General features: G+C 46.2%; 1 protein-coding gene across 1 annotated transcript in view; it reads left to right on the plus strand.

The window, feature by feature from the left end:
• The window catches only part of LOC309653825 (uncharacterized protein), a gene marked incomplete at both ends in the record, with an annotated part of 154776 nt that overhangs the window by 9863 nt on the left and 118388 nt on the right, over positions 1-26525 (plus strand). The window contains one exon of the mRNA XM_082478623.1: positions 23650-23765. Within this exon, the coding sequence (XP_082334749.1) occupies positions 23650-23765 (116 nt within the window). The remainder of the gene's footprint in view (positions 1-23649; positions 23766-26525) is intronic.

Below are 26525 nucleotides of genomic sequence, written 5' to 3' on the forward strand. Positions count from 1 at the left end.
TTCCACTTCCCAGTTTAGTTTTAGTCCTCATACAAAACCTGATCATCAAATTCCTTAATGCTAGGAATCACAGTGAAAAATAATTTCTCAACTGACTTCTGTCAGATGAGTGAGAACTAAGGTTAATTCAGTGTATCTGAAGCATAGAAAGTGAGGGCAAACGTGGCACAAGATGGGGCTAGAGAAGCAGAGAGGATTCTAGAGCACGCAGAGTCTTAAAGGCCACCAGTGTGTTTTCTATTCTCAAAACAATGTTTGTGAGCGATGTTTATGAGCAATGTTCCAACTTGCTTTGAAGCTTTCTTGTGTGAAGAATGGATTGGAGGGAAACAAGATATATGGACACTAGTTAGGACCTAATCGCAACAGACAGGCAAGTTCAGTATTAGGATGTTGAGGGAGAGCTGACAGATTCCAAAGAAATTCAGGAGATAAACTGAAGCGGGCTTCATGGGGTATGAGATGGAGGAAAGGAAGGTCTTAGGGAATTAAAGGGTTTACTGCACACATGAGCAGAGTCTCAAAATTAATCATTTGAACGTACAGAGGGGGATCGATCTCCCAAATGACACCGGTTAGGAAGCAACGGTACGCCCTGTAGAATTCCTAGAGACAGCACAAATCAACTGTTTCGATGGAAAATTCGGCGGGACCCTTGATTTCCATGGGAATATAGAGAAAAGAGACACTGATCTGGCTTGCAGGTATTTAGGAAGTTGTTAGCCTGACATCACATACTAGTCTCATGTAAGTAGGCCGTCTGAAGTATGAAGCTTAGGGGAAAAACCTTGAAGAAAACTTAAAAGCTTAAGCCACACCTCTATACTACACCACCTTTCACAGTTTCTTCTCAGATAAGCAGCATCCCCATCAGTGAAGAAACTCACATCCCATAATAGGAACAACAGGCCTAAAAATTAAATGTGTGTCTTTGGAGGTCCCATCTATGCGATATCTTCCTGGTACCAGAAAAGTCCCCAGGAAGATCGATCTTTGCACCCCTGAAAGCTTACCACCAAGGAAAATGACTAGGTCCATAGATTTCCTCCCTCAAACCAGCCTACCTCACACATAAATCACTAGCAACTCAGCCCTTAACTCACATTATCACAGTCACAAGAGTGGTTAGGGAGAAAAGCACTAACCAGGGGAACTAACACAGAGGCAATCCAGGCCAAGCTGGGCTGGTGGCAGATATCTGCTCCTTACGCTCGGGTGCATAATGCGACTCACCACAATGCCTTTTTCACAGACCCTTTTTAAAGTTTCTCCACAAAATCCAACAGCTCAAGTTAGCTCATGACGCTTCAAGGTAAACAATCGTCAAGAGAAAAACATGCAATATGTCTTACAATGTTGGATTCCTTACAAATAGGACAAGGAAATAACCATGTAGACAAAACCAGAGCATTTGAAAACATCTGCGTTCTACAAACATACCAGTGAATGCTATAAATAAGGTAATATGACATAAAACAAAATGAAAACTAGATGTGAGACTGTTCTCTTCAGTGTACAGACTTCATGGCAGTTGCTGCACGATCTAGCTACTTATATCTACAACTCTCTGTTCTGTTAATACAAAATGAGGCCCAAGTGTGTCAACTTGTTTCCCACAGAAACCAAAAAACCTACATGCATCTCTTTTCTCCGGTGCCCTTTCACCTTACCTGCTCCCAGTTCTCCACCAATGTCCTCCTCTTTCTCTAATTATTCTCCTCTTCATTGTGCTTGGCCTTGCACCCAAGCATGCAAGACAGAGAGTCCTAGAGGTCCGAGATTCTAGAGGGGCTGTTTGCAAGGGGGAGGAGATTACGGTAACTGCCACACTGTATATACTTCTGTGCAAAGAAAGAGGGACAGTGTTCAGAATGTCTCTCACATATAAAAAGAGCTGGATGGCAGGATACCTGTGTGGCCCAAGGAACTAGAGCTAGCAAATCATGGGCAAAACAATTGCAACCAAAGGCTGGAAGAGGAAAGGTCTGCAACCAGCTCTGTCTCCTGGCTCTCTGGTATTTGCTGCCAATGGGCAGAGTCTATTTCGTGAAGCATCAAGCACTGAAAAGAAGACTCCTGCTGCTGGAAGTTGACAGGAAGGAACATCCAATGCAAGATCAAGGCTTGTCCTAGAAGCAATGCCCATAATGGAAGAAAAAAAAAAAAAAAAAAGAAAGCGGAAGAGAAATGTTAAGTCGCAAGTCCAACCTGGCCCCCAGCCTAGCCCAGCCCAAGGAAGGTAGGAGTCAAGGAGAAGAAACTAAAAGAGAAGAGCCTTGGACCACAACATTCTCCACAGGGTACACTCAACAAACTTCACCCTGCTCTTTAACCAAGTTACAACTGTAATAGTTCAAACTACATGGCTCTTTCCTTCCTAAGGATACTAGTTAAATAAGATCTATATAGCTCTAAGTATATGATACATAAAATAGAATACTCTGTAGAATATAAGTAACTGTTAGTTAATTATATTAATGAACGTCTGTAAGAAATGTTGCAATGATTTCCCTAATGGAAGAGCCTGGGGGAGGTAAATCTGTCTTCTAGGATTTCCTCCCCAGAGCTCAGAAATTGAGGGGTTGTTTTAGCTCTCCTACGCTCTCTTCACCCAAGCCCGCCCTCCTGTTGGGGATCGGACCTCCCTATTGGCTAGCTCATACCTTTCAACTGCCTGCTTTGTGACATCACTCTCCTACCAAACCTACTACCACTTGGTAGAGGTCTTGGGGTTTCCGTGGAGCCGTTTGGACCAGTAACCAGTGACCTTTGTACTGGACACGTGCGCCGTTCAGCTGCAGCCACTCAGACATCCTCTAGTGTTGTCTCCTCATCCCTTGTACCTGCAGTTGATGTCTCCTCTTCTCTGACCATGTCAGGTAAGAAAAGAAACTTTGGAAAGTTTTGCGTTCGATTTCTTTTGCCCCTAAATTGAGGAGGAGATTCAAAATAGCGTGGAATAATGAGGGAAAGTATTGAACTACAAGTCTGGAGACCTAATTTCAGTTTTGACTTTGACGTTTACTGTCTGTGTGACTTTGGACAAATCACTGACTGCCTCACAAAGCCTGCTGCTTTCCTTATCTGTTACGTTAGGATACCACATTGGGTTGATCACTCTGATCCCCTTCTTTTCCAATATTGAGCCTTAAAGGGTACCCATGTAGAAAATGAAATCAGAGACTTCTCAAAAGAGTGTTTCAACAGAAACATAGAAAAGCCAGGTGACACAGAAAACTAGCGATATATACCAAGATGTTTCATCTCCAATGGTCTCCCTCCACTAGTATTTCGACTAGTTGAAAAGAGAGAATAGGGAGAGAGGATGGAGAGTACTGGGCTATATAGGGAGGCACAGAGTCAAACGTAAGCAAGTTTAGGATTGTTTTCATTAGCACAGGCCAACAGGAACCAAGAGATGGGAAAAAAATATAAGAATGAAGAGGGAAAGCATAGAGGAGCTCTCAAGAAAGAGGCAGTTTGCCATGGAATGTTGATGGGAGCCAAAGATTTTAAATTAAAGCAGAAACAGCACAGAGGGAAATCTGCTCAGAGCAGGGCAAAACAAAGCTGATGGTAGCAAATCCTTACATTAACAGACTAAGAAGGAAAGTAAGGCCAGAACAGGGGATCACCAGGAAGGGCAGCCTATCAGAAAAGTCATACTCCGTTTTCTTTCTTTTATTGCCTCTCTGAATACAGCTGGCACTTGACAGTTTGGAATAGAAACATTTTAGAAGTATGTTTTAGAAATGATGCTTCCTAGAAACCAGAAACCAAAGTGGTTATCTAGGGGGCTGCTTTTCAGTGTTCTATTCTTTCTAATTTTTAAACTAGGTAGACATTTGACCAATTAAACATTTTAAATGATATCTTCTACATTGAATCAGAAGGACTATTTCCTTTGTGTGATATGTACCTTCTAAGGCAAGGTTGCTTTTCAATTTTTACAGTTATTTCCTTCCTAACACAGAGAGCACATTGATCAACAGCCATCGTTCGCTTGTAGATCTTAGCTACCGGAGAAGAAAAAGAAAAAGTCAAGCCCCACATCTCTAATTCCCCATTTAGGGAATTCCCTGGCGGTCCAGCGCTTAGGACTCGGTGCTTTGACGGCCAGGGCCACGCGGCGCGGCAAAAGAAAAAAAGAAAACACAAACATCCACGTTTATCTAAAACAATGTTGTGGAGTCCTTTGGATTTTCTTACATTTGAAAATCTTTTTTAATTGGATTCTAGGGATGATGGTTTTTTGAGGTCTTGGGATGTCATCTTCTTGGATGTGGAAGATGATTCTAAGTTCTAGGATAAATACAAAAACCTTCTTGATACTTTTTAAGCTTCCTTTCTGCTTATTATATGAGTTATATTCATGGACAGATATATTTCTCCTAGGCTTAATACCTGTTACTTGCTGGGTAAAAATATGAATGAGCACAATAATGAAACTCTTTTACACTTACTATTTTGCTGTCTGCTTTGTACCGGTTTTCATTGAAATACTTGTCTATATATGTTGTGGCTACCTATACATTCACATTTGTTGCATTCTGTTGCTTGTTGTGCATTTTTTACTGATTTATCGTCTCTGTCTGTATGCATTGGCTAGGAATTCATTCACCTCTATCACCTCCATCGTGTTTTTTGGTTAATAGTATTCACTAAAATAGAGTGGGCAAAATTCACTTTCATAATATTGCATGTATGGTACAGAATGTCATTTGTTAGTAAATTCATTAGGCTTTGATACTTGCCCACATACCCCAGTTTTCATTAATATCTATGGATTTCTTTTTCGTTACGTAACATGTTTTTCATGATTTTTCTTTGTCTTTCTAGAACTTATTGTATCTTCCTCCATATAAATCATACGCAATAGATCAGCTTATTCATCTATTAATTATTACTGCTATTATTATTGGTGGTGGTGTTATAACCACTTTATAGATGAGTAATCTGAAGTAATCAGATAACTTTTCTCTTTCCAAAAGCACTTAAGAAATCCACTTTCGGGTAATCATTTTGAGGTAGGATGAGAAACCAGGCTTGAAGAGGGCAAACATGACTCTTTCAGTTCACCAGTTGGACTGAGCTATACGTCAACTCTAGGTAATAGCGTGGGAACTGCACAAGCAAAGGGAGACACTGAAGATGACAATGGTAATGGCCGTACTGTTTTCTAATGGACAAAAAAAATGCTTATATTATAAGTTCTATTTCTCCTGCTTTCTGGCAGTATCATGCTCAGAGTGGAGTCCTGGCAAGGAAGTCAGGATACTTAGGTTCTGAAACCTGGTAATGACACTAACATAATGAGAGAACCTGAACAAGTCAACCCGACCTCTCTGAGCCTCAGTTTCCTTACTCGTGAAATGAGACTGAAAAAAGAGAAAGTTCTCTAAGGGCCTCCTAGTTCTAAAATGCTTCCAGTCTAGGAAATAGCATAGAAGTCAATACGAGTGCAGGCTGAAGGGAAAGACAGGGCAGGGAGAAGGTTGCTTCCAGCCTAGAGAACAATGTCTGAACCATACCACTTGGCTCTTCTGCCCATCTGTGCCCAAGATGGGAGCACAGGCAGTTAATACAGAAGAGTGGAAAACTGCTCAGTCCTTACAGCCATCATTAACTGTCTGATTTTGGGTTTCTCAGGAAGGGTCGATAGTAGAGGTGTCCTGAGAGCAAGAACCTTAAGATAATGCTGTTCCTCAAACGTAGTGAGAATTTCTCAACCTCCCTGAGTTTTTCATGACCCTCTTGTTCTTACAGAAAATTTCCAAAATCCATCTCTACTTGGAACTCTAAATTCTCTGCAGCATTCTCTTCCTGTGGTGAGCAATGCAACTTCCCTAACACGAAGTGTCTGCAACTTCTCCAGAGTCTCTGCCCCTGCCGTCAGTTCGGCATCGGCTACCGGTACCTCTTTCCAGACACTCATGGGTAGTGCCTACCTTTACCAACATTCCAGCACGACTATGTTATCTGGAGTTACTGACCACAGCCAGATCTCCACTTCAGCTCCTTCCTATCCAGGTGTTCTTGAGTGGGACATCACAGGAAGCACTGAAAAGAATTCCTCTTCACTCGGAGACTTTACTCTGGCACTCACTGACCGGCACCCAGCTGCTTCCTCCATGTTTATGGCAGCCCAGTATGATAAAACTTCAGACGCCAATAACATGGTCCCTCTATATCCATCACTTTCTGCCAGGCTTGCTCAGGGAGCACCATCTCAGATTCCAAATCAGGGGCATAGCCGCCTGTCACTTCCCTACCAGGAAGGAAGCCAGGTATATTACTATAACCAAGGCACACTGGGGTCTTCACTGTATGGAGAACTTGGCTCCTGCCCGCAATCCTATGGCTCCGCGTCATACACAGGAAGTAGGGCCTCTGCGCAACCAGAAATGGGAATGGGACTGAAGGAGATTCAGCCCACAAATATCCGACCACCAGCTTCCACCTCTGCAATCTGCCACCCTGTGTCTGCTCAACGCATCACAGAAACAAGTTTTCAAGGTGAGTATACAAACGGCAGAGAAAGTTGAAGAATGAGGTCGGCATTCACAAATGGGGTCAAATCGACAGCTGGGAAGGGGTGTAGAGACAGGTAGAATTTAGATCCTGAGCCTTTAGTAACCACTACCTTCGCTCAGTGCCCTCTGTTTTTAGACTCTATGTAAGAACACCTAGGGCTTCCCTGGTGGCGCCGTGGTTAAGAATCCGCCTGCCAATGCAATGCGGGGGACACGGGTTCGAGCCCTGGTCTGGGAAGATCCCACATGCCGTGGAGCAACTAAGCCCATGTGCCACAACGACTGAGCCTGCATTCTAGAGCCCGTGAGCCGCAACTACCGAAGCCCACGCGCCTAGAGCGCATGCTCCGCAACAAGAGAAGCCCGCACACCGCAACCAAGAGTAGACCCCGCTAGCCGCAACTAGAGAAAGCCCGTGCACAGCAATGAAGACCCTGTGCAGCCAAAAAAATAAATACGTAGAATAAATAAGTTCAAACAATCAATCAATAAATAAACGTAAATTAAAAAAAACAAAAAAACAAAAAGAACACCTAATGCAGGTGGGAAGGTGGCAGGGACACTGTAAAGGTCATCTATGCTACATGTACAAGAACCCCGAGAGCACACCAATAGGTACCACATTTTTCACTGCTGTAGCCGAGCATTCCCCCTGTACTACCACACTGTAGCACTCCCTTCCCTCGTCTACTGCTACAGTCTCTTTGGAAGGTGTCTCAGAACTCTTGTTATGAGAGTGCCAGTTGAAGTGTCCTCACTTCCGTCATTTATACCAGGATTTAAGACCTTGTGGTCCGAGATCCTGTCCAGAGAGCAAGCAGGCTAAGACTCTGTCTTTGTTTCTGTATTTCATCAGAAAGGGCTCTACCCCCTCTCCTAGTTCATGGTGTGAAGTGTTCTTAGCCTCTCGGGAAAGTGGGGAGAATTGAAAGGACTCTATATGAGAATGCTAGGCTTTGTAAAACATTTCAGTTGTTTAAAAAGAAGACTCATTTTGTATTGGACTTACAACAGTCCTATGAGATACAAAGAGAGCCAAGGATCAGTGACATGAAATGATCACCAGTTAAGCATTACAACAGTCACCGCTTACCTCGTAGCATAGGGCACTGTCCATGATCCTTAAGAAGAGTTAGTAGAAATGCCTTGCCCATCTTGCCCCTGAACCCCTTGAAAGGTACATGACTGCTGTGTTGGTGTTTAGGGGGAGCATCTCATTTACCAGGGACTGACTTCTCCCTTGATCCCTTTGTAGTGATGGAGACTTCCCTGGTGATGAAAAATTCCCTGGGATTGCAACCTCCAAGCCAGACGTTTTGTGTGACACAAACTCAAGAACTCCCCAAGTCCTGCAGTAGCAGAAACAGTCACATACTTGAGAGTAACCCACCATCTGAACTTGGGGACATTTCAGTGACAGCTCCAGTCCAGAGTGCCAGGCGTCTCCTGGCCCTGCCTCCAGCTCCAAGCCAGGGACAAACAGAGAGTAAGAACGTGGAGGATATCAAAACCAAGCTGTCAAAGCCTCTGGAGGCCTACCAGATCCCAATAGAAAACCAAGATCCTCCACTACTCCCTTTGGGAATCCCTGATATTCCCCAGCCGCTGGCCTGCACCGATCCCCTCAGCCAAGAGGAGCAGCCTGGTTCTGAAAATGCTGATCTGGGAGAGAACAGCCTGAGTCGTCAGGACCTAGGGACACTTGAAAATGGGACTGAACCTAGCAGTGGTCTTGCAGACATTACTACACTGGCGGAGGATATTCACCTTCCCCAGCTCTTTAATTCTTGGAAAGATCTTGATCGATCCCAAGGTCCCAACGTGATCAAAGCTGAAGACACCAGAGCCATTAAGGTGAATCAGGTGCAGGAAAAGCCAAGTGTCGTAAAGGTTCCCTCTGATCAACCCAGGAAGAACAAACAGAAAGCCTCTGAGCCTATCGGTGGTGCTCCCAAGGCCAAAATCCAGCCAAAGGATCCAGAGTGCCTGTTAGGGGGAGAAGCGGTTATATGCACTGCTGCAGTCAGTGACAGGGCTCCTGCGAACACGGCCAAGCACTCTCAAGGCAAACCTCAGAAAGCTGCATCCGGAAAGATCAGCAAAACTGAGAGCCATGGGCAGGAAAAGACCAAAAGGACCAGAGGAAGAAACAAGGCTGAAGAGAACAAGCAGTCAGGGAACAAAGTCAAGGCAGAAGACAAGCCAGCAATCCCCAACACGAAGCGAAAGGAACACCAAACTGAGCTTCGCCAAGAGAGCTTTCAAAAGCCTCGAACCTCCCTTGGCGTGCGCATGCTGGAGTCTGTGAAGGTTCTTCATGCGCTGGGGAAGAAGAATGAGACGAAAACTGGGCTCTCTTCCTGTCGGCTCTTGGGAAATTCAAGCAACCCCAAAGACCCCCAGCCACCCCCAGCGATCCAGCCACGGCGGCATACCCCACGTGAGGGTAAGAGGCCTGAGAAAACGCAAGTCCAAGCCCAGAAACCAGACAGCAGTGCTGAAACAGAGTGTCCATCTCCATCCCAGTGTGAGCGGCCTCCTCCTGGGAAGGTCAAGTTGATACCTCTGCCTTTTTCTGCCTGGGACAAGCCTCAAGCTCGACCCGCTCCTCGGAGGCCACAGTCTCTGGCCTCACATCGGCCTGCTGTGGCTTACCGTGCCCAGCCTGGTTCTACTGACTCAGCTCAACCTGCTGCAGTCAATTCATCCCAGCCAGCTCCTGCCTCTTTGCCAGGTCCCGCCAAACCAGCTCAGCCAACTGTGGCCAACCCAACCCAACCGGCTTGGACCAACCATACCCAGCCTCGTGTCCCTCAGCCTGCTGCTCCTAGGCCTGCACCCTACAAAACTTCATCTGGCGCTTCTCTCCAGCGCGAGCCTGTTCCCCCTGCTGTGACTAAGCGCCAGTCCCCACCCAAGCTCCAAACCCAACTTCTACTCCAAGACTTCAGCAAGCAACGAGTTCCATGGAGGGAACCCAACGTGCCTGAGCCAGTCATGTCAAAGCCCATCGAACAAGAGCAGAGGCCAGAGCGAGAGGCCATGAAGAGGCGGGCTCAACAACAACGGGAGAATGCTGCCAGATACACCTCTTCGGGGAAGCTGCAATTTTTCACCCAGAGGGACAAAGAAATGGAAATTGCTGACTACTACGGATACGTCAGGTGACAGCTGCTAGGATTCTTGCTGCCACCTTGGCTACCAGCGGTTCTTCCATACATAGGTAAGATAGGTATAGAACCGAATAAGTAAATGGAATAGAATTAATAGATGAGTAATAAACCTTTCGAATTTTGAGATGCTGCTAACTGGGGCGTGAGAAAGGAAGGCCTGAAAGTTGGATGGGAGAATGAAGGAAAGGGGTAAAAACTGAGGAAAGAGGAAGGAACTTGGCCCAGGGCTAGGAAGGCCAAAAGAGACGTATGGATTTAGGAAAGGAAGCAGGAGTGAGGATGAAATGGCAGAAGTAAAAAGCAGGGTCAGGGGTCTGGGTTGAAAGAACACAATTGGAGTAGAGTTGAAGGTGACAGGAGATGAGTCTAGGTTTACTAGGAGAAATAGAAACAAAGTCTCTCGGGGAGGTTGGCCTTAAGTCTCACAACCACCAGATAGGTATTTCAGAAAACAAGAGGTTCACGACACATCTCTGAAAGGTTTGAGTTGCCTTATTCAGGTGTGATTATAGTGGGGGAATAGGCAAATCTACCAGAGAAGTAGCTAGGGCTCAGAGTCCTCCTAGGGGCAGCTGACGACAGGGCCAGAGCCAAGGGAACTGCTGCATCAGGAGGCCCACGAACAAATCAGGGGCATAGCCGCCTGTCACTTCCCTACCAGGAAGGAAGCCAGGTATATTACTATAACCAAGGCACACTGGGGTCTTCACTATATGGAGAACTTGGCTCCTGCTCGCAATCCTATGGCTCCGCGTCATACACAGGAAGTAGGGCCTCTGCGCAACCAGAAATGGGAATGGGACTGAAGGAGATTCAGCCCACAAATATCCGACCACCAGCTTCCACCTCTGCAATCTGCCACCCTGTGTCTGCTCAACGCATCACAGAAACAAGTTTTCAAGGTGAGTATACAAACGGCAGAGAAAGTTGAAGAATGAGGTCGGCATTCACAAATGGGGTCAAATCGACAGCTGGGAAGGGGTGTAGAGACAGGTAGAATTTAGATCCTGAGCCTTTAGTAACCACTACCTTCGCTCAGTGCCCTCTGTTTTTAGACTCTATGTAAGAACACCTAGGGCTTCCCTGGTGGCGCCGTGGTTAAGAATCCGCCTGCCAATGCAATGCGGGGGACACGGGTTCGAGCCCTGGTCTGGGAAGATCCCACATGCCGTGGAGCAACTAAGCCCATGTGCCACAACGACTGAGCCTGCATTCTAGAGCCCGTGAGCCGCAACTACCGAAGCCCACGCGCCTAGAGCGCATGCTCCGCAACAAGAGAAGCCCGCACACCGCAACCAAGAGTAGACCCCGCTAGCCGCAACTAGAGAAAGCCCGTGCACAGCAATGAAGACCCTGTGCAGCCAAAAAAATAAATACGTAGAATAAATAAGTTCAAACAATCAATCAATAAATAAACGTAAATTAAAAAAAACAAAAAAACAAAAAGAACACCTAATGCAGGTGGGAAGGTGGCAGGGACACTGTAAAGGTCATCTATGCTACATGTACAAGAACCCCGAGAGCACACCAATAGGTACCACATTTTTCACTGCTGTAGCCGAGCATTCCCCCTGTACTACCACACTGTAGCACTCCCTTCCCTCGTCTACTGCTACAGTCTCTTTGGAAGGTGTCTCAGAACTCTTGTTATGAGAGTGCCAGTTGAAGTGTCCTCACTTCCGTCATTTACACCAGGATTTAAGACCTTGTGGTCCGAGATCCTGTCCAGAGAGCAAGCAGGCTAAGACTCTGTCTTTGTTTCTGTATTTCATCAGAAAGGGCTCTACCCCCTCTCCTAGTTCATGGTGTGAAGTGTTCTTAGCCTCTCGGGAAAGTGGGGAGAATTGAAAGGACTCTATATGAGAATGCTAGGCTTTGTAAAACATTTCAGTTGTTTAAAAAGAAGACTCATTTTGTATTGGACTTACAACAGTCCTATGAGATACAAAGAGAGCCAAGGATCAGTGACATGAAATGATCACCAGTTAAGCATTACAACAGTCACCGCTTACCTCGTAGCATAGGGCACTGTCCATGATCCTTAAGAAGAGTTAGTAGAAATGCCTTGCCCATCTTGCCCCTGAACCCCTTGAAAGGTACATGACTGCTGTGTTGGTGTTTAGGGGGAGCATCTCATTTACCAGGGACTGACTTCTCCCTTGATCCCTTTGTAGTGATGGAGACTTCCCTGGTGATGAAAAATTCCCTGGGATTGCAACCTCCAAGCCAGACGTTTTGTGTGACACAAACTCAAGAACTCCCCAAGTCCTGCAGTAGCAGAAACAGTCACATACTTGAGAGTAACCCACCATCTGAACTTGGGGACATTTCAGTGACAGCTCCAGTCCAGAGTGCCAGGCGTCTCCTGGCCCTGCCTCCAGCTCCAAGCCAGGGACAAACAGAGAGTAAGAACGTGGAGGATATCAAAACCAAGCTGTCAAAGCCTCTGGAGGCCTACCAGATCCCAATAGAAAACCAAGATCCTCCACTACTCCCTTTGGGAATCCCTGATATTCCCCAGCCGCTGGCCTGCACCGATCCCCTCAGCCAAGAGGAGCAGCCTGGTTCTGAAAATGCTGATCTGGGAGAGAACAGCCTGAGTCGTCAGGACCTAGGGACACTTGAAAATGGGACTGAACCTAGCAGTGGTCTTGCAGACATTACTACACTGGCGGAGGATATTCACCTTCCCCAGCTCTTTAATTCTTGGAAAGATCTTGATCGATCCCAAGGTCCCAACGTGATCAAAGCTGAAGACACCAGAGCCATTAAGGTGAATCAGGTGCAGGAAAAGCCAAGTGTCGTAAAGGTTCCCTCTGATCAACCCAGGAAGAACAAACAGAAAGCCTCTGAGCCTATCGGTGGTGCTCCCAAGGCCAAAATCCAGCCAAAGGATCCAGAGTGCCTGTTAGGGGGAGAAGCGGTTATATGCACTGCTGCAGTCAGTGACAGGGCTCCTGCGAACACGGCCAAGCACTCTCAAGGCAAACCTCAGAAAGCTGCATCCGGAAAGATCAGCAAAACTGAGAGCCATGGGCAGGAAAAGACCAAAAGGACCAGAGGAAGAAACAAGGCTGAAGAGAACAAGCAGTCAGGGAACAAAGTCAAGGCAGAAGACAAGCCAGCAATCCCCAACACGAAGCGAAAGGAACACCAAACTGAGCTTCGCCAAGAGAGCTTTCAAAAGCCTCGAACCTCCCTTGGCGTGCGCATGCTGGAGTCTGTGAAGGTTCTTCATGCGCTGGGGAAGAAGAATGAGACGAAAACTGGGCTCTCTTCCTGTCGGCTCTTGGGAAATTCAAGCAACCCCAAAGACCCCCAGCCACCCCCAGCGATCCAGCCACGGCGGCATACCCCACGTGAGGGTAAGAGGCCTGAGAAAACGCAAGTCCAAGCCCAGAAACCAGACAGCAGTGCTGAAACAGAGTGTCCATCTCCATCCCAGTGTGAGCGGCCTCCTCCTGGGAAGGTCAAGTTGATACCTCTGCCTTTTTCTGCCTGGGACAAGCCTCAAGCTCGACCCGCTCCTCGGAGGCCACAGTCTCTGGCCTCACATCGGCCTGCTGTGGCTTACCGTGCCCAGCCTGGTTCTACTGACTCAGCTCAACCTGCTGCAGTCAATTCATCCCAGCCAGCTCCTGCCTCTTTGCCAGGTCCCGCCAAACCAGCTCAGCCAACTGTGGCCAACCCAACCCAACCGGCTTGGACCAACCATACCCAGCCTCGTGTCCCTCAGCCTGCTGCTCCTAGGCCTGCACCCTACAAAACTTCATCTGGCGCTTCTCTCCAGCGCGAGCCTGTTCCCCCTGCTGTGACTAAGCGCCAGTCCCCACCCAAGCTCCAAACCCAACTTCTACTCCAAGACTTCAGCAAGCAACGAGTTCCATGGAGGGAACCCAACGTGCCTGAGCCAGTCATGTCAAAGCCCATCGAACAAGAGCAGAGGCCAGAGCGAGAGGCCATGAAGAGGCGGGCTCAACAACAACGGGAGAATGCTGCCAGATACACCTCTTCGGGGAAGCTGCAATTTTTCACCCAGAGGGACAAAGAAATGGAAATTGCTGACTACTACGGATACGTCAGGTGACAGCTGCTAGGATTCTTGCTGCCACCTTGGCTACCAGCGGTTCTTCCATACATAGGTAAGATAGGTATAGAACCGAATAAGTAAATGGAATAGAATTAATAGATGAGTAATAAACCTTTCGAATTTTGAGATGCTGCTAACTGGGGCGTGAGAAAGGAAGGCCTGAAAGTTGGATGGGAGAATGAAGGAAAGGGGTAAAAACTGAGGAAAGAGGAAGGAACTTGGCCCAGGGCTAGGAAGGCCAAAAGAGACGTATGGATTTAGGAAAGGAAGCAGGAGTGAGGATGAAATGGCAGAAGTAAAAAGCAGGGTCAGGGGTCTGGGTTGAAAGAACACAATTGGAGTAGAGTTGAAGGTGACAGGAGATGAGTCTAGGTTTACTAGGAGAAATAGAAACAAAGTCTCTCGGGGAGGTTGGCCTTAAGTCTCACAACCACCAGATAGGTATTTCAGAAAACAAGAGGTTCACGACACATCTCTGAAAGGTTTGAGTTGCCTTATTCAGGTGTGATTATAGTGGAGGAATAGGCAAATCTACCAGAGAAGTAGCTAGGGCTCAGAGTCCTCCTAGGGGCAGCTGACGACAGGGCCAGAGCCAAGGGAACTGCTGCATCAGGAGGCCCACGAACAAATCAGGGGCATAGCCGCCTGTCACTTCCCTACCAGGAAGGAAGCCAGGTATATTACTATAACCAAGGCACACTGGGGTCTTCACTGTATGGAGAACTTGGCTCCTGCTCGCAATCCTATGGCTCCGCGTCATACACAGGAAGTAGGGCCTCTGCGCAACCAGAAATGGGAATGGGACTGAAGGAGATTCAGCCCACAAATATCCGACCACCAGCTTCCACCTCTGCAATCTGCCACCCTGTGTCTGCTCAACGCATCACAGAAACAAGTTTTCAAGGTGAGTATACAAACGGCAGAGAAAGTTGAAGAATGAGGTCGGCATTCACAAATGGGGTCAAATCGACAGCTGGGAAGGGGTGTAGAGACAGGTAGAATTTAGATCCTGAGCCTTTAGTAACCACTACCTTCGCTCAGTGCCCTCTGTTTTTAGACTCTATGTAAGAACACCTAGGGCTTCCCTGGTGGCGCCGTGGTTAAGAATCCGCCTGCCAATGCAATGCGGGGGACACGGGTTCGAGCCCTGGTCTGGGAAGATCCCACATGCCGTGGAGCAACTAAGCCCATGTGCCACAACGACTGAGCCTGCATTCTAGAGCCCGTGAGCCGCAACTACCGAAGCCCACGCGCCTAGAGCGCATGCTCCGCAACAAGAGAAGCCCGCACACCGCAACCAAGAGTAGACCCCGCTAGCCGCAACTAGAGAAAGCCCGTGCACAGCAATGAAGACCCTGTGCAGCCAAAAAAATAAATACGTAGAATAAATAAGTTCAAACAATCAATCAATAAATAAACGTAAATTAAAAAAAACAAAAAAACAAAAAGAACACCTAATGCAGGTGGGAAGGTGGCAGGGACACTGTAAAGGTCATCTATGCTACATGTACAAGAACCCCGAGAGCACACCAATAGGTACCACATTTTTCACTGCTGTAGCCGAGCATTCCCCCTGTACTACCACACTGTAGCACTCCCTTCCCTCGTCTACTGCTACAGTCTCTTTGGAAGGTGTCTCAGAACTCTTGTTATGAGAGTGCCAGTTGAAGTGTCCTCACTTCCGTCATTTACACCAGGATTTAAGACCTTGTGGTCCGAGATCCTGTCCAGAGAGCAAGCAGGCTAAGACTCTGTCTTTGTTTCTGTATTTCATCAGAAAGGGCTCTACCCCCTCTCCTAGTTCATGGTGTGAAGTGTTCTTAGCCTCTCGGGAAAGTGGGGAGAATTGAAAGGACTCTATATGAGAATGCTAGGCTTTGTAAAACATTTCAGTTGTTTAAAAAGAAGACTCATTTTGTATTGGACTTACAACAGTCCTATGAGATACAAAGAGAGCCAAGGATCAGTGACATGAAATGATCACCAGTTAAGCATTACAACAGTCACCGCTTACCTCGTAGCATAGGGCACTGTCCATGATCCTTAAGAAGAGTTAGTAGAAATGCCTTGCCCATCTTGCCCCTGAACCCCTTGAAAGGTACATGACTGCTGTGTTGGTGTTTAGGGGGAGCATCTCATTTACCAGGGACTGACTTCTCCCTTGATCCCTTTGTAGTGATGGAGACTTCCCTGGTGATGAAAAATTCCCTGGGATTGCAACCTCCAAGCCAGACGTTTTGTGTGACACAAACTCAAGAACTCCCCAAGTCCTGCAGTAGCAGAAACAGTCACATACTTGAGAGTAACCCACCATCTGAACTTGGGGACATTTCAGTGACAGCTCCAGTCCAGAGTGCCAGGCGTCTCCTGGCCCTGCCTCCAGCTCCAAGCCAGGGACAAACAGAGAGTAAGAACGTGGAGGATATCAAAACCAAGCTGTCAAAGCCTCTGGAGGCCTACCAGATCCCAATAGAAAACCAAGATCCTCCACTACTCCCTTTGGGAATCCCTGATATTCCCCAGCCGCTGGCCTGCACCGATCCCCTCAGCCAAGAGGAGCAGCCTGGTTCTGAAAATGCTGATCTGGGAGAGAACAGCCTGAGTCGTCAGGACCTAGGGACACTTGAAAATGGGACTGAACCTAGCAGTGGTCTTGCAGACATTACTACACTGGCGGAGGATATTCACCTTCCCCAGCTCTTTAATTCTTGGAAAGATCTTGATCGATCCCAAGGTCCCAACGTGATCAAAGCTGAAGACACCAGAGCCATTAAGGTGAATCAGGTGCAGGAAAAGCCAAGTGTCGTAAAGGTTCCCTCTGATCAACCCAGGAAGAACAAACAGAAAGCCTCTGAGCCTATCGGTGGTGCTCCCAAGGCCAAAATCCAGCCAAAGGATCCAGAGTGCCTGTTAGGGGGAGAAGCGGTTATATGCACTGCTGCAGTCAGTGACAGGGCTCCTGCGAACACGGCCAAGCACTCTCAAGGCAAACCTCAGAAAGCTGCATCCGGAAAGATCAGCAAAACTGAGAGCCATGGGCAGGAAAAGACCAAAAGGACCAGAGGAAGAAACAAGGCTGAAGAGAACAAGCAGTCAGGGAACAAAGTCAAGGCAGAAGACAAGCCAGCAATCCCCAACACGAAGCGAAAGGAACACCAAACTGAGCTTCGCCAAGAGAGCTTTCAAAAGCCTCGAACCTCCCTTGGCGTGCGCATGCTGGAGTCTGTGAAGGTTCTTCATGCGCTGGGGAAGAAGAATGAGACGAAAACTGGGCTCTCTTCCTGTCGGCTCTTGGGAAATTCAAGCAACCCCAAAGACCCCCAGCCACCCCCAGCGATCCAGCCACGGCGGCATACCCCACGTGAGGGTAAGAGGCCTGAGAAAACGCAAGTCCAAGCCCAGAAACCAGACAGCAGTGCTGAAACAGAGTGTCCATCTCCATCCCAGTGTGAGCGGCCTCCTCCTGGGAAGGTCAAGTTGATACCTCTGCCTTTTTCTGCCTGGGACAAGCCTCAAGCTCGACCCGCTCCTCGGAGGCCACAGTCTCTGGCCTCACATCGGCCTGCTGTGGCTTACCGTGCCCAGCCTGGTTCTACTGACTCAGCTCAACCTGCTGCAGTCAATTCATCCCAGCCAGCTCCTGCCTCTTTGCCAGGTCCCGCCAAACCAGCTCAGCCAACTGTGGCCAACCCAACCCAACCGGCTTGGACCAACCATACCCAGCCTCGTGTCCCTCAGCCTGCTGCTCCTAGGCCTGCACCCTACAAAACTTCATCTGGCGCTTCTCTCCAGCGCGAGCCTGTTCCCCCTGCTGTGACTAAGCGCCAGTCCCCACCCAAGCTCCAAACCCAACTTCTACTCCAAGACTTCAGCAAGCAACGAGTTCCATGGAGGGAACCCAACGTGCCTGAGCCAGTCATGTCAAAGCCCATCGAACAAGAGCAGAGGCCAGAGCGAGAGGCCATGAAGAGGCGGGCTCAACAACAACGGGAGAATGCTGCCAGATACACCTCTTCGGGGAAGCTGCAATTTTTCACCCAGAGGGACAAAGAAATGGAAATTGCTGACTACTACGGATACGTCAGGTGACAGCTGCTAGGATTCTTGCTGCCACCTTGGCTACCAGCGGTTCTTCCATACATAGGTAAGATAGGTATAGAACCGAATAAGTAAATGGAATAGAATTAATAGATGAGTAATAAACCTTTCGAATTTTGAGATGCTGCTAACTGGGGCGTGAGAAAGGAAGGCCTGAAAGTTGGATGGGAGAATGAAGGAAAGGGGTAAAAACTGAGGAAAGAGGAAGGAACTTGGCCCAGGGCTAGGAAGGCCAAAAGAGACGTATGGATTTAGGAAAGGAAGCAGGAGTGAGGATGAAATGGCAGAAGTAAAAAGCAGGGTCAGGGGTCTGGGTTGAAAGAACACAATTGGAGTAGAGTTGAAGGTGACAGGAGATGAGTCTAGGTTTACTAGGAGAAATAGAAACAAAGTCTCTCGGGGAGGTTGGCCTTAAGTCTCACAACCACCAGATAGGTATTTCAGAAAACAAGAGGTTCACGACACATCTCTGAAAGGTTTGAGTTGCCTTATTCAGGTGTGATTATAGTGGGGGAATAGGCAAATCTACCAGAGAAGTAGCTAGGGCTCAGAGTCCTCCTAGGGGCAGCTGACGACAGGGCCAGAGCCAAGGGAACTGCTGCATCAGGAGGCCCACGAACAAATCAGGGGCATAGCCGCCTGTCACTTCCCTACCAGGAAGGAAGCCAGGTATATTACTATAACCAAGGCACACTGGGGTCTTCACTGTATGGAGAACTTGGCTCCTGCCCGCAATCCTATGGCTCCGCGTCATACACAGGAAGTAGGGCCTCTGCGCAACCAGAAATGGGAATGGGACTGAAGGAGATTCAGCCCGCAAATATCCGACCACCAGCTTCCACCTCTGCAATCTGCCACCCTGTGTCTGCTCAACGCATCACAGAAACAAGTTTTCAAGGTGAGTATACAAACGGCAGAGCAAGTTGAAGAATGAGGTCGGCATTCACAAACGGGGTCAAATCGACAGCTGGGAAGGGGTGTAGAGACAGGTAGAATTTAGATCCTGAGCCTTTAATAATCACTACCTTCTCTCAGTGCTCTCTGTTTTTAGACTCTATGTAAGAACAGCTAGGGCTTCCCTGGTGGCGCCTGCCAATGCAGGGGACACGGCTTCGAGCCCCGGTCTGCGAAGATCCCACATGCCGTGCTGCAACTAAGCGCATGTGCCACAACGACTGAGCCTGCATTCCAGAGCCCGTGAGCCGCAACTACCGAAGCCCACGCGCCTACAGCCCATGCTCCGCAACAAGAGAGGCCACCGCGATGAGAAGCCCGCACACCGCAACCAAGAGTAGACCCCGCTAGCCGCAACTAGAGAAAGCCCGTGCACACCAATGAGGACCCAGTGCAGCCAAAAAAATAAATACGTAGAATAAATAAGTTCAATCAATCAATCAATCAATAAACGTAAATTAAAAACAAACAAACAAACAAAAAAACAGAACACCTAATGCAGGTGGGAAGGTGGGAGGGACACTGTAAAGGTCATCTATGCTACATGTACAAGAACCCCGAGAGCACACCAATAGGTACCACATTTTTCACTGCTGTAGCCGAGCATTCCCCCTGTACTACCACACTGTAGCACTCCCTTCCCTCGTCTACTGCTACAGTCTCTTTGGAAGGTGTTTCAGAACTCTTGTTATGAGAGTGCCAGTTGAACTGTCCTCACTTCCGTCATTTATACCAGGATTTAAGACCTTGTGGTCCGAGATCCTGTCCAGAGAGCAAGCAGGCTAAGACTCTGTCTTTGTTTCTATATTTCATCAGAAAGGGCTCTACCCCCTCTCCTAGTTCATGGTGTGAAGTGTTCTTAGCCTCTCGGGAAAGTGGGGAGAATTCAAAGGACTCTCTATGAGAATGCTAGGCTTTGTAAAACATTTCAGTTTTTTAAAAAGAAGACTCATTTTGTATTGGACTTACAACAGTCCTATGAGATACAAAGAGAGCCAAGGATCAGTGACATGAAATGATCACCAGTAAGAATTACAACAGTCACCGCTTACCTCGTAGCATAGGGCACACTGTCCATGATCCTTAAGAAGAGTTAGTAGAAATGCCTTGCCCATCTTGCCCCTGAACCCCTTGAAAGGTACACGACTGCTGTGTTGGTGTTTAGGGGGAGCATCTCACTTACCCGGGACTGACTTCAACCTTGATTCCTCTGTAGTGATGGAGACTTCCCCGCTGATGAAAAATTCCCTGGGATTGCAACCTCCAAGCCAGACCGCTTTCCTATGGAATGACAGAGAACTTCAGAGAACTTGTCGAGATGAAACACCAGTCAGTCTGCGGGAGAAAGGGAAGAAGAGAACGATGGAAATCGTTTCTGGGAAACTATTTTTACATTATGTTTTGTTTGTTCCTGGTAAATAAACTGAAATCTTCTTAACATTCAAACAAAATCTAAACCACTAAATTCAACAACACAGGAGTATAACTTTTGAAAAAAATTTCTTTGGCTGCGCAGCATGTGGGATCTTAGCTCCCCAACCAGGGATTGAACCCACGCCTGCTGCATTGGAAGCGCAGAGTCTTCACCACTGGACCACCAGGGAAGTCCCAGGAATAGAACTTTTAAAGGAGAAGGTATAAACCCCTGGGTTATATGAACTGGAGATTTTTAGTAAGAAGTCAATAGATCTTTTGTTAGGCACATTTTATGTTAGGCTGTCTCCCTGCACAGGACGCAGGCGCCTTGAAAATGGAAATCACATCCCTCTATAGTACGTCCCTCTTCTTTCTGCTTTGCAGTTTGCTGCTCCACTTGTTCAACCCCACCTAGTAATAACCTATACTTCCCTTGTTCCTGTTTTCCCATCTGGAAAACAGACAAAAGGCAACCAAACAACGCAAAGGTCTCAACAAATAAGGGATACCCAAAACCAGAGATGGCCAGAACTTCTGTATCCCTCATGAAACCTAGCCCGGTGTTCAATACTTAGGTATCATTAATACATGCGTGTTGACTGAAACAGTTGAAACGCAATTCTTCCACTTCCCAGTTTAGTTTTAGTCCTCATACAAAACCTGATCATCAAATTCCTTAATGCTAGGAATCACAGTGAAAAATAATTTCTCAACTGACTTCTGTCAGATGAGTGAGAACTAAGGTTAATTCAGTGTATCTGAAGCATAGAAAGTGAGGGCAAACGTGGCACAAGATGGGGCTAGAGAAGCAGAGAGGATTCTAGAGCACGCAGAGTCTTAAAGGCCACCAGTGTGTTTTCTATTCTCAAAACAATGTTTGTGAGCGATGTTTATGAGCAATGTTCCAACTTGCTTTGAAGCTTTCTTGTGTGAAGAATGGATTGGAGGGAAACAAGATATATGGACACTAGTTAGGACCTAATCGCAACAGACAGGCAAGTTCAGTATTAGGATGTTGAGGGAGAGCTGACAGATTCCAAAGAAATTCAGGAGATAAACTGAAGCGGGCTTCATGGGGTATGAGATGGAGGAAAGGAAGGTCTTAGGGAATTAAAGGGTTTACTGCACACATGAGCAGAGTCTCAAAATTAATCATTTGAACGTACAGAGGGGGATCGATCTCCCAAATGACACCGGTTAGGAAGCAACGGTACGCCCTGTAGAATTCCTAGAGACAGCACAAATCAACTGTTTCGATGGAAAATTCGGCGGGACCCTTGATTTCCATGGGAATATAGAGAAAAGAGACACTGATCTGGCTTGCAGGTATTTAGGAAGTTGTTAGCCTGACATCACATACTAGTCTCATGTAAGTAGGCCGTCTGAAGTATGAAGCTTAGGGGAAAAACCTTGAAGAAAACTTAAAAGCTTAAGCCACACCTCTATACTACACCACCTTTCACAGTTTCTTCTCAGATAAGCAGCATCCCCATCAGTGAAGAAACTCACATCCCATAATAGGAACAACAGGCCTAAAAATTAAATGTGTGTCTTTGGAGGTCCCATCTATGCGATATCTTCCTGGTACCAGAAAAGTCCCCAGGAAGATCGATCTTTGCACCCCTGAAAGCTTACCACCAAGGAAAATGACTAGGTCCATAGATTTCCTCCCTCAAACCAGCCTACCTCACACATAAATCACTAGCAACTCAGCCCTTAACTCACATTATCACAGTCACAAGAGTGGTTAGGGAGAAAAGCACTAACCAGGGGAACTAACACAGAGGCAATCCAGGCCAAGCTGGGCTGGTGGCAGATATCTGCTCCTTACGCTCGGGTGCATAATGCGACTCACCACAATGCCTTTTTCACAGACCCTTTTTAAAGTTTCTCCACAAAATCCAACAGCTCAAGTTAGCTCATGACGCTTCAAGGTAAACAATCGTCAAGAGAAAAACATGCAATATGTCTTACAATGTTGGATTCCTTACAAATAGGACAAGGAAATAACCATGTAGACAAAACCAGAGCATTTGAAAACATCTGCGTTCTACAAACATACCAGTGAATGCTATAAATAAGGTAATATGACATAAAACAAAATGAAAACTAGATGTGAGACTGTTCTCTTCAGTGTACAGACTTCATGGCAGTTGCTGCACGATCTAGCTACTTATATCTACAACTCTCTGTTCTGTTAATACAAAATGAGGCCCAAGTGTGTCAACTTGTTTCCCACAGAAACCAAAAAACCTACATGCATCTCTTTTCTCCGGTGCCCTTTCACCTTACCTGCTCCCAGTTCTCCACCAATGTCCTCCTCTTTCTCTAATTATTCTCCTCTTCATTGTGCTTGGCCTTGCACCCAAGCATGCAAGACAGAGAGTCCTAGAGGTCCGAGATTCTAGAGGGGCTGTTTGCAAGGGGGAGGAGATTACGGTAACTGCCACACTGTATATACTTCTGTGCAAAGAAAGAGGGACAGTGTTCAGAATGTCTCTCACATATAAAAAGAGCTGGATGGCAGGATACCTGTGTGGCCCAAGGAACTAGAGCTAGCAAATCATGGGCAAAACAATTGCAACCAAAGGCTGGAAGAGGAAAGGTCTGCAACCAGCTCTGTCTCCTGGCTCTCTGGTATTTGCTGCCAATGGGCAGAGTCTATTTCGTGAAGCATCAAGCACTGAAAAGAAGACTCCTGCTGCTGGAAGTTGACAGGAAGGAACATCCAATGCAAGATCAAGGCTTGTCCTAGAAGCAATGCCCATAATGGAAGAAAAAAAAAAAAAAAAAAGAAAGCGGAAGAGAAATGTTAAGTCGCAAGTCCAACCTGGCCCCCAGCCTAGCCCAGCCCAAGGAAGGTAGGAGTCAAGGAGAAGAAACTAAAAGAGAAGAGCCTTGGACCACAACATTCTCCACAGGGTACACTCAACAAACTTCACCCTGCTCTTTAACCAAGTTACAACTGTAATAGTTCAAACTACATGGCTCTTTCCTTCCTAAGGATACTAGTTAAATAAGATCTATATAGCTCTAAGTATATGATACATAAAATAGAATACTCTGTAGAATATAAGTAACTGTTAGTTAATTATATTAATGAACGTCTGTAAGAAATGTTGCAATGATTTCCCTAATGGAAGAGCCTGGGGGAGGTAAATCTGTCTTCTAGGATTTCCTCCCCAGAGCTCAGAAATTGAGGGGTTGTTTTAGCTCTCCTACGCTCTCTTCACCCAAGCCCGCCCTCCTGTTGGGGATCGGACCTCCCTATTGGCTAGCTCATACCTTTCAACTGCCTGCTTTGTGACATCACTCTCCTACCAAACCTACTACCACTTGGTAGAGGTCTTGGGGTTTCCGTGGAGCCGTTTGGACCAGTAACCAGTGACCTTTGTACTGGACACGTGCGCCGTTCAGCTGCAGCCACTCAGACATCCTCTAGTGTTGTCTCCTCATCCCTTGTACCTGCAGTTGATGTCTCCTCTTCTCTGACCATGTCAGGTAAGAAAAGAAACTTTGGAAAGTTTTGCGTTCGATTTCTTTTGCCCCTAAATTGAGGAGGAGATTCAAAATAGCGTGGAATAATGAGGGAAAGTATTGAACTACAAGTCTGGAGACCTAATTTCAGTTTTGACTTTGACGTTTACTGTCTGTGTGACTTTGGACAAATCACTGACTGCCTCACAAAGCCTGCTGCTTTCCTTATCTGTTACGTTAGGATACCACATTGGGTTGATCACTCTGATCCCCTTCTTTTCCAATATTGAGCCTTAAAGGGTACCCATGTAGAAAATGAAATCAGAGACTTCTCAAAAGAGTGTTTCAACAGAAACATAGAAAAGCCAGGTGACACAGAAAACTAGCGATATATACCAAGATGTTTCATCTCCAATGGTCTCCCTCCACTAGTATTTCGACTAGTTGAAAAGAGAGAATAGGGAGAGAGGATGGAGAGTACTGGGCTATATAGGGAGGCACAGAGTCAAACGTAAGCAAGTTTAGGATTGTTTTCATTAGCACAGGCCAACAGGAACCAAGAGATGGGAAAAAAATATAAGAATGAAGAGGGAAAGCATAGAGGAGCTCTCAAGAAAGAGGCAGTTTGCCATGGAATGTTGATGGGAGCCAAAGATTTTAAATTAAAGCAGAAACAGCACAGAGGGAAATCTGCTCAGAGCAGGGCAAAACAAAGCTGATGGTAGCAAATCCTTACATTAACAGACTAAGAAGGAAAGTAAGGCCAGAACAGGGGATCACCAGGAAGGGCAGCCTATCAGAAAAGTCATACTCCGTTTTCTTTCTTTTATTGCCTCTCTGAATACAGCTGGCACTTGACAGTTTGGAATAGAAACATTTTAGAAGTATGTTTTAGAAATGATGCTTCCTAGAAACCAGAAACCAAAGTGGTTATCTAGGGGGCTGCTTTTCAGTGTTCTATTCTTTCTAATTTTTAAACTAGGTAGACATTTGACCAATTAAACATTTTAAATGATATCTTCTACATTGAATCAGAAGGACTATTTCCTTTGTGTGATATGTACCTTCTAAGGCAAGGTTGCTTTTCAATTTTTACAGTTATTTCCTTCCTAACACAGAGAGCACATTGATCAACAGCCATCGTTCGCTTGTAGATCTTAGCTACCGGAGAAGAAAAAGAAAAAGTCAAGCCCCACATCTCTAATTCCCCATTTAGGGAATTCCCTGGCGGTCCAGCGCTTAGGACTCGGTGCTTTGACGGCCAGGGCCACGCGGCGCGGCAAAAGAAAAAAAGAAAACACAAACATCCACGTTTATCTAAAACAATGTTGTGGAGTCCTTTGGATTTTCTTACATTTGAAAATCTTTTTTAATTGGATTCTAGGGATGATGGTTTTTTGAGGTCTTGGGATGTCATCTTCTTGGATGTGGAAGATGATTCTAAGTTCTAGGATAAATACAAAAACCTTCTTGATACTTTTTAAGCTTCCTTTCTGCTTATTATATGAGTTATATTCATGGACAGATATATTTCTCCTAGGCTTAATACCTGTTACTTGCTGGGTAAAAATATGAATGAGCACAATAATGAAACTCTTTTACACTTACTATTTTGCTGTCTGCTTTGTACCGGTTTTCATTGAAATACTTGTCTATATATGTTGTGGCTACCTATACATTCACATTTGTTGCATTCTGTTGCTTGTTGTGCATTTTTTACTGATTTATCGTCTCTGTCTGTATGCATTGGCTAGGAATTCATTCACCTCTATCACCTCCATCGTGTTTTTTGGTTAATAGTATTCACTAAAATAGAGTGGGCAAAATTCACTTTCATAATATTGCATGTATGGTACAGAATGTCATTTGTTAGTAAATTCATTAGGCTTTGATACTTGCCCACATACCCCAGTTTTCATTAATATCTATGGATTTCTTTTTCGTTACGTAACATGTTTTTCATGATTTTTCTTTGTCTTTCTAGAACTTATTGTATCTTCCTCCATATAAATCATACGCAATAGATCAGCTTATTCATCTATTAATTATTACTGCTATTATTATTGGTGGTGGTGTTATAACCACTTTATAGATGAGTAATCTGAAGTAATCAGATAACTTTTCTCTTTCCAAAAGCACTTAAGAAATCCACTTTCGGGTAATCATTTTGAGGTAGGATGAGAAACCAGGCTTGAAGAGGGCAAACATGACTCTTTCAGTTCACCAGTTGGACTGAGCTATACGTCAACTCTAGGTAATAGCGTGGGAACTGCACAAGCAAAGGGAGACACTGAAGATGACAATGGTAATGGCCGTACTGTTTTCTAATGGACAAAAAAAATGCTTATATTATAAGTTCTATTTCTCCTGCTTTCTGGCAGTATCATGCTCAGAGTGGAGTCCTGGCAAGGAAGTCAGGATACTTAGGTTCTGAAACCTGGTAATGACACTAACATAATGAGAGAACCTGAACAAGTCAACCCGACCTCTCTGAGCCTCAGTTTCCTTACTCGTGAAATGAGACTGAAAAAAGAGAAAGTTCTCTAAGGGCCTCCTAGTTCTAAAATGCTTCCAGTCTAGGAAATAGCATAGAAGTCAATACGAGTGCAGGCTGAAGGGAAAGACAGGGCAGGGAGAAGGTTGCTTCCAGCCTAGAGAACAATGTCTGAACCATACCACTTGGCTCTTCTGCCCATCTGTGCCCAAGATGGGAGCACAGGCAGTTAATACAGAAGAGTGGAAAACTGCTCAGTCCTTACAGCCATCATTAACTGTCTGATTTTG

Source organism: Balaenoptera physalus, assembly GCF_965194825.1.
Source record: "Balaenoptera physalus genome assembly, contig: HAP1_SCAFFOLD_1268, whole genome shotgun sequence".
In the NCBI taxonomy this organism is placed as follows: domain Eukaryota; kingdom Metazoa; phylum Chordata; class Mammalia; order Artiodactyla; family Balaenopteridae; genus Balaenoptera; species Balaenoptera physalus.